This window comes from Talpa europaea (genome assembly GCF_964194135.1).
Source record: "Talpa europaea genome assembly, chromosome: 16".
Lineage (NCBI taxonomy): Eukaryota > Metazoa > Chordata > Mammalia > Eulipotyphla > Talpidae > Talpa > Talpa europaea.
In genome coordinates this window covers 10245629-10258709 of record NC_140084.1, presented here as the reverse complement: position 1 = coordinate 10258709, position 13081 = coordinate 10245629, and the positions used below count along the sequence as shown (strand labels likewise).

At 47.6% G+C, this 13081-nt stretch overlaps 1 protein-coding gene across 1 annotated transcript in view; it reads right to left on the bottom strand.

Moving 5' to 3' along the window:
• Positions 1–4528: 4528 nt before the first annotated feature.
• PMFBP1 (polyamine modulated factor 1 binding protein 1) overlaps positions 4529–13081 on the bottom strand; it is a gene marked incomplete at both ends in the record, with an annotated part of 41881 nt that continues 33328 nt past the window's right edge. Inside the window, 7 exons of the mRNA XM_084256561.1 lie at positions 4529–4671; positions 5215–5453; positions 7540–7614; positions 8117–8220; positions 9205–9372; positions 10156–10323; positions 10864–11028. Coding sequence (XP_084112687.1) covers positions 4529–4671; positions 5215–5453; positions 7540–7614; positions 8117–8220; positions 9205–9372; positions 10156–10323; positions 10864–11028 — 1062 coding nt within the window. The remainder of the gene's footprint in view (positions 4672–5214; positions 5454–7539; positions 7615–8116; positions 8221–9204; positions 9373–10155; positions 10324–10863; positions 11029–13081) is intronic.

Below are 13081 nucleotides of genomic sequence, written 5' to 3'. Positions count from 1 at the left end.
TGGTGATGCTCCAGCTGAGGCCAGGAGTTCCTCAGTGCAGGAGCTCTGAAGGGCAGGGCCACCACACAGCCTAGAATCTGCTAGAGCAGCGGGAGGTGACTGGGCCCATCATGTCCAAATAAACTGTCCGTGGGACACTTGATGTATCAGTGACTGGCCATGACTATGTTTTTTTAAAAATTCTTGTTTAAAGCAGCAAAATGGACCTAGAGGGAATTGTAATTTCGTTATAATCCAGGGTTTGCAAATAAATTTATTGTTTATAAAATTTTATTGCATTTTTGACTGTTCCTGTTCCCCTCACTGCCCTAAATCACATGATAAGAGAGGACGTAGACACTTGCCTTTTGAGCCCCCTTCTGCGCTGCCAACTGAGGGGGAAGCTTCCTGCCTAGCAGGCAGCCTCTGGGGTCTCCAGCATGAGCCCCCCTGCCAGCCTGAGACCCTCAGCTCCTGACCTTTCTAACATGTCTAAAGTCCTGTTACCACCAGGCAGGCAGAACCTGAGTGTCGTCCAGTGGATCCTCCTAGAACCGGTTTTAGCTGCCCTTACTCCTGTTCTCCAGGAAGTGCCTCTTGGAGAAGGGGTCTGCAGGGTAGGACAGTCCTGACAGAGGAGGAGGATGGATGTTCCCTCCAGCCCCGGCAGGCCATCTGCCATGGCTGGGAAGGGAGGGAGGGAGGGAGCAGCCACCTGCCTTCTGCCCCTCCCTAGAGGAGGGCTGGTAGCTTTTAAGGGGTCACTCTGCTCAAGATGGCAGAAGTCTCTACTCTGCATGTGTCAGGGCTATGTACTAAGGGAAACATAGTGTAAAATGTTGCTTAATTGATTTTTGCAATAAAGATTCTTGCAAATCACCCTTACACACAAATCACTAGTCTTGCTAAGCAGCCTCTTAAGCCCACGTTTGGGCTATTCAGACATTTGAGTCAACCCATGGTTCTCATTTTTGTGATTCCTTAGAGTTGTGTTTCTGCCAAGCATGGGGGTTGTGAGGACAGGCTGGAGGCTCAATAAATTTGATCTAGGCCAGGCCCCTGCCTGGGCCCTGGTGCTGTGCTCACACGCAGGGTGGAGGGCTGGTTTCTTTCCTGTTGTCACTCTTCATGGGATCTGAGTTTCTGTCTGTTCTAACTTAAAATTTAAGTCAATTTTATGGGTGACTTGGAAGCCAGGCTTCGTCAGTCAGCACCAGCTACCAACTCCACTTGCATTCTTTTTTACCTCATCTCTAATTGCTGATTGGGAATGCTGACTTCTCACAGGTCTGAGTGAAAGGAGGTCTCTGGCTGTTTCCCTGGGAAGGCTTCTACCTTTGGCCTGGATTTGCAGGGCTAGGAAATGTCTACCTGCTCTGTGGAGAGAAGTGAGCTGGGTATGTCATCTATACAGATGTGGGCCGGGGTTGCCACAAATGGGTAAAAGATGGAGGTTCTATTTAAGGACTTCACTAGCTGTGACCCCGATGACCTTCAGTTCCCTTAGATAAAAAAAAATGAGGTCAGGAGGGTTAAGAAAACCTCCAATCCACCCTTCTAATTTAAAAGCCAGGAACACCCAGCATAGGACACTTGGCACACAGGTGCCACAGATAAGTGTGGGAGTGTGGGAGCACCCCCAACAACTCTACCTGAATCTGCCTGAGTCTGGCTGGACCTGTGACTCCATAGTTTTCTTCTTAATTATGGACTGTTTGCAGAGAGAGTCACATTAAAGTCTCTTCTGGCTTTAACGCTATGTACCATCTTTTCCTCAGATGACAGCTGTTATTTTTTTTTTCTAGAGGTACAAAAGCCCTGAAGTGGGTCCTGAGACTGGCTTTCAGACTTCTTGACATGAAATAAGGGGGTGCCCTGCCTGGCTTTTAAAACCTGTTGATGGAGGGCCTCCCTGGTGTCACAGGGGTCTAAGTCACAAACACTATGAAGCTATCTGTAGCCACTGCAGCACAAGTTTCATCCCTGGGCAGGGAGGTGACACACATGGCGCAGCAGACCTCTCCTGTCTCGCCCGCTGCTCCCCTCAGCAGTGTATTTCAGTCAGTCTGCCTGTTCTGTTTCCCACTCTCTCTCATGAATCCTCTCACCCCTTGCACCTCTGGCCTGTACCCCAGTTCTTGTCTGCATAAATAAATTAAAAAAAAAAAAAAGAAAAACCCTGTTGATGGGAACAGGAGACTTTAGACACACAGCTGAGGGGCTCATGCTGGGGACCTCAGAACCTGCCTGCTAGGTCCTGTCACTGGCGGGAAATTTCCTCCTCAGTTGGGCTGTGGAAAGAGTGCCCAAAGTCAAGTGCCTGTGTGGCAAAGTGGTGGTCCTGGGAGCCCCCATCTCTTTAGTTAGCAACAGGATGATGTGGCTGGTGTTTGCTCTGGGTTCCTTTAACTCAGTGGGAGAAGATCTGTACTCAGGTTGGTAGAAGAGGATCTGCCTCTCAAAGGATTGTATAGGCCCTCGTATCAGAATCTGAGTGATCTCCTCCCACTCGGTGGCCGAGGCACTTATTTACAATCCCCTTGGCTGGGTCGTAGCTTCATAAACAGTTCTCTTTTCCTTTTTTGTTAATTGCTGGAACAATTTTAGGTGCATAGCAAAACTGAGCAGGAGACACAGAGATTCCCCACATGCCCCCAGACCCCATATATGCTCCCCATTATCAGCATCCAGCACAAGAGGCACATTTGTTACCGTTGATGAACCTACACTGAGACATGGTAGTTGCCCAAAGTCCACTGGCCATGTTCTACAGGTTTGGACAAATGTACAAGGACATGCATCTACCATTATAGTATCATATAGAGATCATTTCTAAAAATAAATGACATTTAAAAATGTCAGCTGTTCAAACTACCTTTTAAGGAACTCCCTTCTTTTTTTTTTTTTAAAGATTTATTTATTTATGCATACAAGAACTGGGGTACAGGCCAGAGGTGTGGAGGTTGAGAAGATTCACCAGAGACAGAGTGGGGAACAGAACAGGCAGACTGATTGAAATACACTGCTGAGGGGAGCAGTGGGCGAGACAGGAGAGGTCTGCTGCGCTGTATGGGTAGCTCCCCGGCCAGGACTGCAGCGGTGATAACATGATAGTGCTGAGACTTAACCTCTACACCACCAGGGAGGCCCCTCCTTTTCATTATTTCTTAAAGAATAACAGGCAACACTCACTGTCCTTTACTGGTCTTCAGAGGAACTAGATTTCCCTAAGTCCAGTTCTCCTACTCCAGCAGGTCTGCTGGCTGTCTGGGCTTGCAAGGCCAGGCTGCTGGGAGATGTGCAGGTGTTTCTCCAGCTCTGCTGCTCCTCTGCTCACCATTATAGGCGACCTGCTTTGCTCTCGTATAATCACCTCATAGGCAGTGAAAGAACTTTGAGAAAAATATACAAGATTCAAAGCATCTAGTTGTCACTTTGGCCAAATAAATGAAAACATTTTTGCAAATTATGGAAACAAAATGCTTTTTTAGTAAATTGTACTGGGGATTGTGATGATTTTGAATATAAATGGGTCAAAGGTGAGAACTAGGAAGCCATTTCATTAGTACCAGATTCTTCAGTTTTTGTTTTCTCTGGAAAATATATCCTTATTCTAAACCAAATGGGGAACACAGTCCAAGGAGCATAAATTGACAACAACCAACCCGACAGAAACTACTAGAGATGCCTGTCACTCCTGCCTCAAGCTAAACTTAGGAACTTGCCTTTCCCAAGGCCTGGCAGGGGCATCCTATATAATATCCTATATAATATATAGGATGTTGCCATTAGCAGTGAATTTTCTTGGCTTTTATTTGGCGGGGAGGGTGGCAAGAATATTTAAGAACTATGACAAAAAGGAGGGTTTCCTCCTTTGCTTGTCCTATGCTCCCTCCCCGCCTCCCATAATGCAAGCTCTTTCATTTCTTTCTCTTATTTTATCTTAGTGGCTATTTCTCTCAGTTTTCTACAGACTAGAAATATAAATTCCAGACAGGTACTCAGTTAAACAAAATCCTACCACAATAAAATCGTTTAGCTGTCCTTGGAGTTTCTTATAATGGAATTTTACTTGTATTGAGCTGGCTGGGGAGAAAAATAAAATTGTTCAAAGGAGGCATGGAATATGGCGGCCAGGGAGAAGGCAGATGGCTATCTCTCCCTCCTCCATTTGGAATACACATCACTTATTTCTCTTCCTTTCTTTTGGGTCTGAGGATTACTTTCCTTTTTGAGGTTTTCAGATTTTTTTCTTCTTAAATTCCAGACAGAGATGGAGAGAATAAAAAAGGAGCTAATTATCTCTTGTTGGTTTAAAAACTAATCCATATAATCCAAAAGCTTGCTTTGGGAATCATAACTCCCTATATACGTGAAAGAGATCTATATCTTTTAGAATCCAAAGAAAACGGGGATCAACATGTTGCTGGGGGCAGAGATGTGCGCAAGACACCAAGAGTGCACCGAGGCTGCTGTGCTCATGTCTTTATTTTAGAGTTTGGGCCTGGAGTGAGCCAAGGCTCACTCCACTGCAGGAATTGGGCAAAACTCATAAAGTGTTAGCAGCTTGAAAATAGGCTGGGGTCTTGCTATATTTCCACCAGAGCTGGTCCAGGTGAGGAGCGAGGGATGGGAACTCATTGTCTTCTGAAAATCTCGTGTAGAAAATGTGCTCGGGGCAAGGGGCCGATTCTAGCAATATGAAGAACCTGAGGGGACAGGGAAGAAAGGACAGTCTTGATTGGAGAAGAAATTCATGAGGTGATTCCTAAGGACTGGCCTCAAGGCCAGGCAGCTCCATGATGGGGTGACTTCTTCCTTCTTGGGTAATATGGGGTCTATAGAGGGCAGAAAATAGTAGGCATGGACCCAGTCTGTGCTCTTATGTAGTTCCAGAACACATGAACGGAGGGTGATGCCTATTCTTCATGCTTCCCGTTTGTCTCCACACTTCACAAAAGGGAGAATGGGTCAGGGGAAGGGTTAGGGCTGAGATTTGAGGCAACTGGGTGCTGTCAAAGATTTTTAGATCAGAACGAGCTTTAATTTGCTTCTCGCTACAGCTGAGGAAACAGTTATTTCTGGTCCAGATTAGCTAAGCAAAAGATCTGTTTTCTTCTAGGTCCAGTGATCTCTGGAGGAATAAAATCACACTGCTATTTTTTTTTTTTTTGACCTATGGGACTAAACAAGATGACATCCGAGCAAACTGCAAAAAGCAAAGGGTGGACATACCTGGACAGTGGGGTATCCCGATGATCTTGCGGACCTCCAGGGTATGGCTCACATCATGGGTTGCCCCACTCCAGTTAAAGGCACTATATCCTTTCCCCCTTTGTGGGGACTCTATTTTGCATGGATTCAGGGCTTTGGCGCACAGCCTCTGTTTCCCGGTTTTCAGCTTCTTCTCTTCTATCTCATCTTTAAGCTTCTTGTTTTCCTGCTGCAGATGGATCATGACATTGTGGAGGTGGCTGGGGAAGGAGAGGGAAGGACAGGTGGTGTTGGGTTGGTTTCTGCAACTTGGTTCCCCACTGGAGAGGACAGATAAAGTCACCCCGGGAAGGAAGGCCGAGGCTGCCTGGTGCCTGTGGGTTGGTTCTCTCACGCAGAAAGGGAGGCCTGAGTGTGACCCCTGGAAGTAGTGCAGGCCTGGGGTTGGGGTGGACCCAGAACCCACTGTGTCAGCTCTGGGCCTGCAGAATGGGGAAAATCAAGTCTGATCTGCCTCCTGGGATTCGTCAAGAGATCCAGTCACACAAATGATGGAAACCTGAAGTGAAGAGCCAGGAGGCTGCTAGGAATGACTGACCCATGTGTGCTAGGGTTCCCAGGGCCAGGCCTCAGAAGCACGTGCCCCCAGGTCTGAGGCCAAAGCCTGCGTTCTTCCACCGCCCTTTGCTGAAGGGTGAGAGCACAGGGACCTGGGTCTGATGAGAGCGAAGGCAGGTTCCTTATCCCCTTCTCATGGATGCGGGCATGGTGGCTGCCATGCAGGTGAGGAGGAAAAGAACTTAGTATATCTCCAGGAAGCACAGGTATTCATATCAGGAGTCTTATTTCTCCAAACCAATGTGGCAGTGAGGAACAGGGGGGTCTCCACTTTCCCAGTTGGAATTTTGGCCCTGCCATTTGTTAGTCATGAGACTTGGGCAAGGTACTTCGCCTTTCAATTCCTTTCTTTCCTCAGCCTTAAAAGGGGTAATAACTGCAATGAACTCGTGTGGTCTTATGACAACTAAACAAGTGAATACACTTATTATTAAAACAGAATGGTGCCTTGGACATGCCAGTCATAAATATTAGTTGAGTTCTTGTTAAGAGATGACTTTCTTTCAAACAAGATCAAACTCAAGAATGACTTCTTTGTGAACAGAACGTCCTGGAACTTGGCACAATACAAGAAAAATCCTGGAGTTCTGTGGTACCCTTAGATTCTGGTCTATTTTCTTTCTTTCTTTCTTTTTTTTTAGTGAAACCCTTTCATAAAATGTTTTTGTCCCCCTGACAATTCATGGTCTCGTCTAGGCGAGAGCAAATAGAGTTCATCCTCAGTTTCTTCTCTGGTCATATGCCCTGTCCCCTTGCTCCCTGAAAACCCACTGGTGTGGAAGGCACCCCTTTCCTCGCACCCCTCTTGTCATCACCACACTCCATGGGCGCTGGGCCCTGGCTCCCTACTGCTCAGCTCCTCTCTCTGGTTCCCTGGAGGCATCCTGATGCCTCCAATATCCTGTCCTTTCTGCCCCAGGCCTGGCCCCTCAGCTGCTTGTGCTCCTAACTGCAACAATTGTGCCCTCTCCTTCTCTGCAGCCACCCCTTTTAGGAGCAAAGCCTAGACAGAGCTCAGTCCTTGGGCAGCTGCTGTTTGGTCACCTTTGCCACAGGCAGCCCCACCCCAGGCCATCTTCCTAGGGTGCCAAGGACGCATGGTCATTTTTCAAGTGTTCCTGACAGAGGTGGGAAAGTACTGCCCTAGAGCACTGCCTCCCAATCTCAGTGCTAGACATCCATCCCTTCACACCTGCTCCCAGACCCTAACACCCCTCTCACACTGTGCTTTCTGTGGAGCAGCTGTGACCATAAGGGTGAACCAAGGTTACAGGATGGTGGTGATCGAGCAACAAGTAGAGGGAATCTAGGCCCCAGATGACCATGGGGGGCAGAAGAACCCCCTGCCTGGACAGCTCACTTCACTGGGACGTTCCTTCTGTGTCCCATGTTCCTTCACTGGAGATGTCCTTGTACAGCAGCTTTTCCCCTTAGCCTAACCGTGACAGAGTGGCCTGGCACTGCCTGTTTCCTTCTTAGTAGTTTTGATCCAGAGTCACAGAGTGATAGTGGGGAAGCACAGGAGACTATTAACACCATAGAACTAAGGGAACTAAGGCCTGAAGAGGTAAGTGATGCACCCTCCATCCCACAGATGCAGACACAGGACTGGGGGTCTTTCCAGAGCACCAGGGTTTCCCTGGAGCCGCCTGTCGAGAGGTGAAGCCAGGCCTGGCTCCTTGGGACCTCAGGGCCCCAGAGCAGGCAGGGTGGCGTGGGATGACTTACTCCTTTTCCCCAGTCAGCTTGGCGATGTATTTGACCTGTTCGCGGAGCTTGTTTCCTAGCTTCTCGTTGGCGATCCTGTGACAGAATCCACAAGAGAAATGAGTCCCCGTACCCCTGGAAGCAAGGGCATGAACCACTGAACAAGATTTTGGCAAGTCTTCTGCTGGGCCCTAGGATTAGCACCCAGTCCCCTGAGCACCTGGCAATGAAGAGGTACCCCTATGTTCAATTCCTGTGCAAAGTCACCTGCTCCTGGGCTAGTTCAGGGGATCCAGACAGTGAAGTCAGGCCCCAGGTTGGGAAGGGGAAATTGAAGCTCCCCGTCTATCTTGTGACTGCTCTGTTTCTAAGCCAGCAGGCCTTTGCAACAGGTGAGAAGAGTCCAGATCCTTCCATTTCATCCCCAAATCGTGGGTGTGGGGGGAGACTAGACTGTTTTCCCAGGAGGGCAGCGTGTGTGTGTGTGTGTGTGTGTGTGTGTGTGTGTGTGTGTGAGTTATGCTGTTCTTTGGCATGTGTGCAGCTCTTCAGTTCAGCCTAGCTTGGGACCCTGCCTTATTTTCTCTTCCTTACTCACTTTTGGTCTTTTGCCCACTGCTCCATGTTGCACATAATCTGATCATTCTCCCGGTGCAGCCTACAGGTTTCTTTGGGCACAGGCCGCTGGGGCAGGCTACAGGACTTTGTTGTGGAAGAAAAAGAAATAGTAAGGGGTGGGAGCACAGGCCCATCCCCTCGCTGCTCCCAAAGCAGGCCTCTTCTCTCTTCCTGCGAGAAGGAAAAGGGGCTGCCACCCACCCTGCATGCCAGAGATGGATGGCACAGCAGGACCTCCTTCTCTAGCAGAGTAGGTTGCACCCCCACGAAGGTGACATCTCTGAGCAGGTACCGTTGAGGCACAAAGCAGATGTGTACATGTATACTTTTAGGCCAAAGACATTAAAGTGGTTTGTTCTAAAAAAAGCAACACCCTTTCCCTGCTATCTGGAAGTAGAATATTCCTATTGATATGATTTGGTAGGTTTTACTGGGTCTTGAAATGCTACTTCCATTGTTTCATATGGAGAAAAATTTGAGCATTCCCAGATCCCCCAAATAACTTAGAAAACAGGAACATTCCACTTTTACATGGCAGAGGCAACCTGTATGTTAAGCCAGTGTTTACATAGATGGCAGAAAAATTATCTTGAGGAAGGAATACCTTTTTTTCTAATTCTAGCAAAGGCCCTGTGGGCCTCCTGCCATGACCTTCACTGCTCAGGGATCTGGGCTTGAGGCTTGCCTGAAGATCTCTGAGCAGCTGACTCTCCTGCAGAGTCTGGGGCTGCTGAAAGCATCATAGAGGACCCTGGAGGACTGCCCAGTGGCTCATCTAAGGCAGGGGCAGCAGGTGTACCTGACAGGGAGTTGGCACTCTCTTCTCTGGACTGGGGCCTCTGTTCTGCTCAATATCTCTATCAGCAAGGTCACAGGAAGATAGTTGGAACGATACAGCTTTTGTGAGCCCACTGCACCCAGGTCCTGCTTTGGACTGAATAGAGCGGCGTGGTGTCCTTTCCTTCCTCTCGAACACCCCCACCCCACCAAGAACTGTCTGGCATCCAGGTGGCATGGGGTGTGCTGGGAGGGCTGGGACAACGTGGTCAGCAGATGAGGAGTGCCCACCTCCTTGTCGTCTGCCAGAAGGTTCTCTTTCAGGGTGGCCATTTCTTCCTGGAATGCCTTGAGCTGCTCCTCTTTAGCGGCCAGCATCTTGAGGTCATTCTGGTGCTGCTTCTGCCACTGCAACACTTGGTTGCTCATTTCCTCGAGCCTCTTGTCAAAGGCGTGCACCTACTCAGGAGGACAAAGTGAGAGGGAGGCCCCCAGTTTGCCCACCCAACTCCAGGGGACCCATGCAAGGCCTGGGGATGGACCTTAGTAGGGCATTTTATTTTCAGTCGCCAGCAGAGGGCGTCCCTGATCTGATCATTGCAGCCTCTGCTGAAGTTCACAGAGCAAAGGGAATGGCTCAAGTTTATAGTTGCTTGTTGCTTGTTGATTTTGATTTTTACTTTATTATAATTAGTCTTTTTCCTGGTCCCTTATTAAGGTTTTCTAAATTCCTACTACAGGGTGGGGAGGAGGGAGTAGGAGCAAAACAAGGGGGTGGTGGGGATTGTATGGGAACCAAAATGAAAATGCATACATTATGCAAAAATGAAAAATGATGTAAAAAATATACAAAATTAAAAAAATTATATTAAAAAAAGAGGAATGGGGCCTCCCCAGTGGCACAGCGGTTGAGCACTGGTTGCGAAGCTGCCCGCAGCCTCCGCGGCGCTGGTTCCATCCCTGGCTGCTCCCCGGCCACCAGAGGAGGGTCCCGCATGGCGCGCAGACCTCTCCTACCGCCCGCTGCTCCCCTCAGCAGTGTACTTTGGTCCTTCTGCCTGCTCTGCTCCCCGCTCTGGTGAATGCTCTCACCCTCCTGTGCTTCTGACTGTACCCAGTGTTTGTATGAATAAATAAATAAATCTTTAAAAAAAAAAAAGAGGAATGGCTCAGTTCTCAGTGCAAGAACTGGGTTGTGGACCTTAAACAGGAAAGCAGCCTGAGCCCCAGGCTGCTCCTTACCTCCATCTCACTCTCTTGGTGGAAGCCCTGCAGTTTTTTTAATTCCATGTTAAGCTTTTTCATTCGATCCTCATAAACCATGATTTCATCTTCCAGAATGCTTCTCCTTCCTTGAGCCTGTAACAAGCTTCGGTGCAGGGTCTTTGTTTCTGAGGTTGCTTGATCCAGCTTCCGGTAAAGACAAGTGGGATGAGAGTGGCTATCAAAGTGCTGTGGGCCTCTCTGCTGAGTCCTGAATAGGAAAGGGCTCTGGTCCCTCCCCATCCTTCGGCCCTGGGTGGTACAAACCCCTGAACCTCCACCTCCCCAGTGAAGGGTAGGAATTGACACTGCCTGGTTTTCTGCACACACCCTGGCCCACCCCCTCTTGTCCTTCCCATGTATCTTCTTTCCAGTGATATAAACACACCAGCTAGGCATGATCAGAACCCTTGACAATACATGTTTCAGGAAAACCTGCCCCATGGGTCACCCCTTGGCAGAAAGATTTGTTTTATTTGGCTCCCATCTGTACGCTCCCAACCCCCCCTCCCCACAACCCTAAGTAAGAGAAAGCAAACTTCTGGAGGGGCATCCCAGCCCATGCAAAGATTTGCTGATGGCCCTGTTGACAGCCAGTCATGCAGGAATTCAGCTCTTGTCTGTCTCATGCTACTCTGATATTTCTTTGCCCCACAAGAGCCCAGGAGCAGAGAGGGGGTGGCCCACCTTATCGAGTGCTTGTGCCAGGTCATCTTGGTAGATGGCTGATTTTCGTGATAACTCTTCATAGATTTCCTTACTGACGGTGTTCAGGAGATTTTGCTTCTCTCTCTGCACAGCCATATCCAGCTGGACCTGCAGATCGTCTAAGGACTCCTTCTGACAGGTGATCTTTAGGGAAGGGGAACATCTCTGTCAAACTCATAGCCACAGATTCATTCTCTGTGTCTATAGCAAATGGACTCTGACTGAATCAACCTGCAGAGCAGGCTGCGGTAATGCCCACGTCTTCACCTCACTGTTACAAAGAGCCCTCACAGGCTCTTCTGCAGCCCTCTCACTACACTTCTCCTCCTGGATAGTATGTCCCCCAAATATCCTGGAAGTCCCAGGGCACAATGTGCCAAGCACATGAAATATTCCTTTCACAGACCCAGCAGCCCTTGATAAGATCTGGAATCCAAATCTAGGACAGGAAACAAAACAAATTTCAGCTGTACCTTATGCCTCCCTTAGTTTCTTAGTTCAAGAATTCACTAGACTTGGGCCTCCCTGGTGGCTCAGGGGGTTAAGACGCAACCTATGAAGCTATCTGCAGCCACTGTAGTATGAGTTCAATCCCTGGCCAGGGAGATACCCACATGGAGCAGATCTCTCCTGCTTGGTCCGCTGCTCCCCTCAGCAGTGTATTTCAGTCAATCTGTTTGTTCTGCTTCCCACTTTGTCTTTGGTGAATCCTCTCACTGCCCCCTCGCCGCATCTCTGGCCTGTACCCCAGTTCTTGTATGCATAAATAAATCTTTAAAAAAAAAAAAGAATTCACTAGACTTGATGCACCATGAAAATGGACTCTGTGCTTTTTCATTTCACCTACTGACTAGGTGCTCAATAAATACTATGTGATTTTATTTGTTTTTTGGCTGAATGAGATATTGCAATGGGCAATGTTTGGAATTAGGGATGAATTGAACATACAGCTGTGGCAGAAGTGTGTTTAAACACTGACGTCTGTGTGTTAAACTTAGTAATGAGTATTCCTAGTATAGCTAAAAGGAATTGAGAGTAAGAGTTAGAGGATGTGGATTGAGGCCCCGGTTAATTTTCTTAATTTTGTCATTTTCTTAATTTTGCAGAGTCTCAGTTTTCTTTTCTGTAAATTGAGGTAATTTCAGCTTTTCATAGAGTTTTTGTGATGATAAAATGAGATTATGTGTGTAAGAAGGAAATCATACAGCTGTGAGTTATTATGATCATGAACACATTGAATAACTAGCTGTCTTATTATATACTCTATGGACAGAGCTCTTCTTCTGACTCTGGAAGCAGGAGGGAGACCTTAGGAATTCATGGGCCTGGCTTGTGTTATTTGGTATTCTAGTACACCTGCATTTTCCATGTGGCTGTATACACAAAAACATTCTCTTAGGTTTTCTTCAGTAACTGCTCAGTGTTTGAAATTTATTATTTTTTCAGATGGAAAGTTTGATTATCTTTGACCCTAGGAATTTGTGAGATGAGAAGTGTTAGACTGGACTTCTGACCCTGTGTCTACATGCACTAGGGTGAAACTGTTCCTAAAAGATGGAATACTTTTGTCTTCTGGAAATAGAACTGCATCTTTTATGGAGACTTTTTTTTTTTTAAAAAGATTTATTTATTTATTTATACAAGAACTGGGGTACAGGCCAGAAGCCCGGGAGCCTGAGAGGATTCACCAGAGACAGAGCGGGGAACAGAACAGGCAGAATGATGAAATACACTGCTGAGGAGAGCAGCGGGCAAGACAGGAGAGGTCTGCTGCGCCATGTGGGACCCTCACCCACTGGCAGGGATCGAGCTTGCGCTGCAGAGGCTGCGGACAGCTTCACAGTGCTGCGCTCAACTGCCTGCGCCACGTGGGGAGGCCCCTTTTATGGGGAGTTTTGAAAAATATGGAGTGAAGTGGGATCTTCCTAGTAAACCAGGGGAGTCACTGGAGAAACTATAATTCACCATAAGTTCTTGATAATTGAGAAATGGCACCACAGGCCCGTGACAGTAAAAAGAAGGGTAGTGGAAAAAAATCACAATGATGGCAGAAGCTAAATGAAAGGTTTGTTTTACATTTCTCTAACATGAGAAATTTTATTGTCTTGAATAAAGATACTAAAAACCTGTTGACAGACATATGTAAATCACAGAATCAAAGAATTCTAATCAAAGGTCTCTTAAAAGATTCACTTCC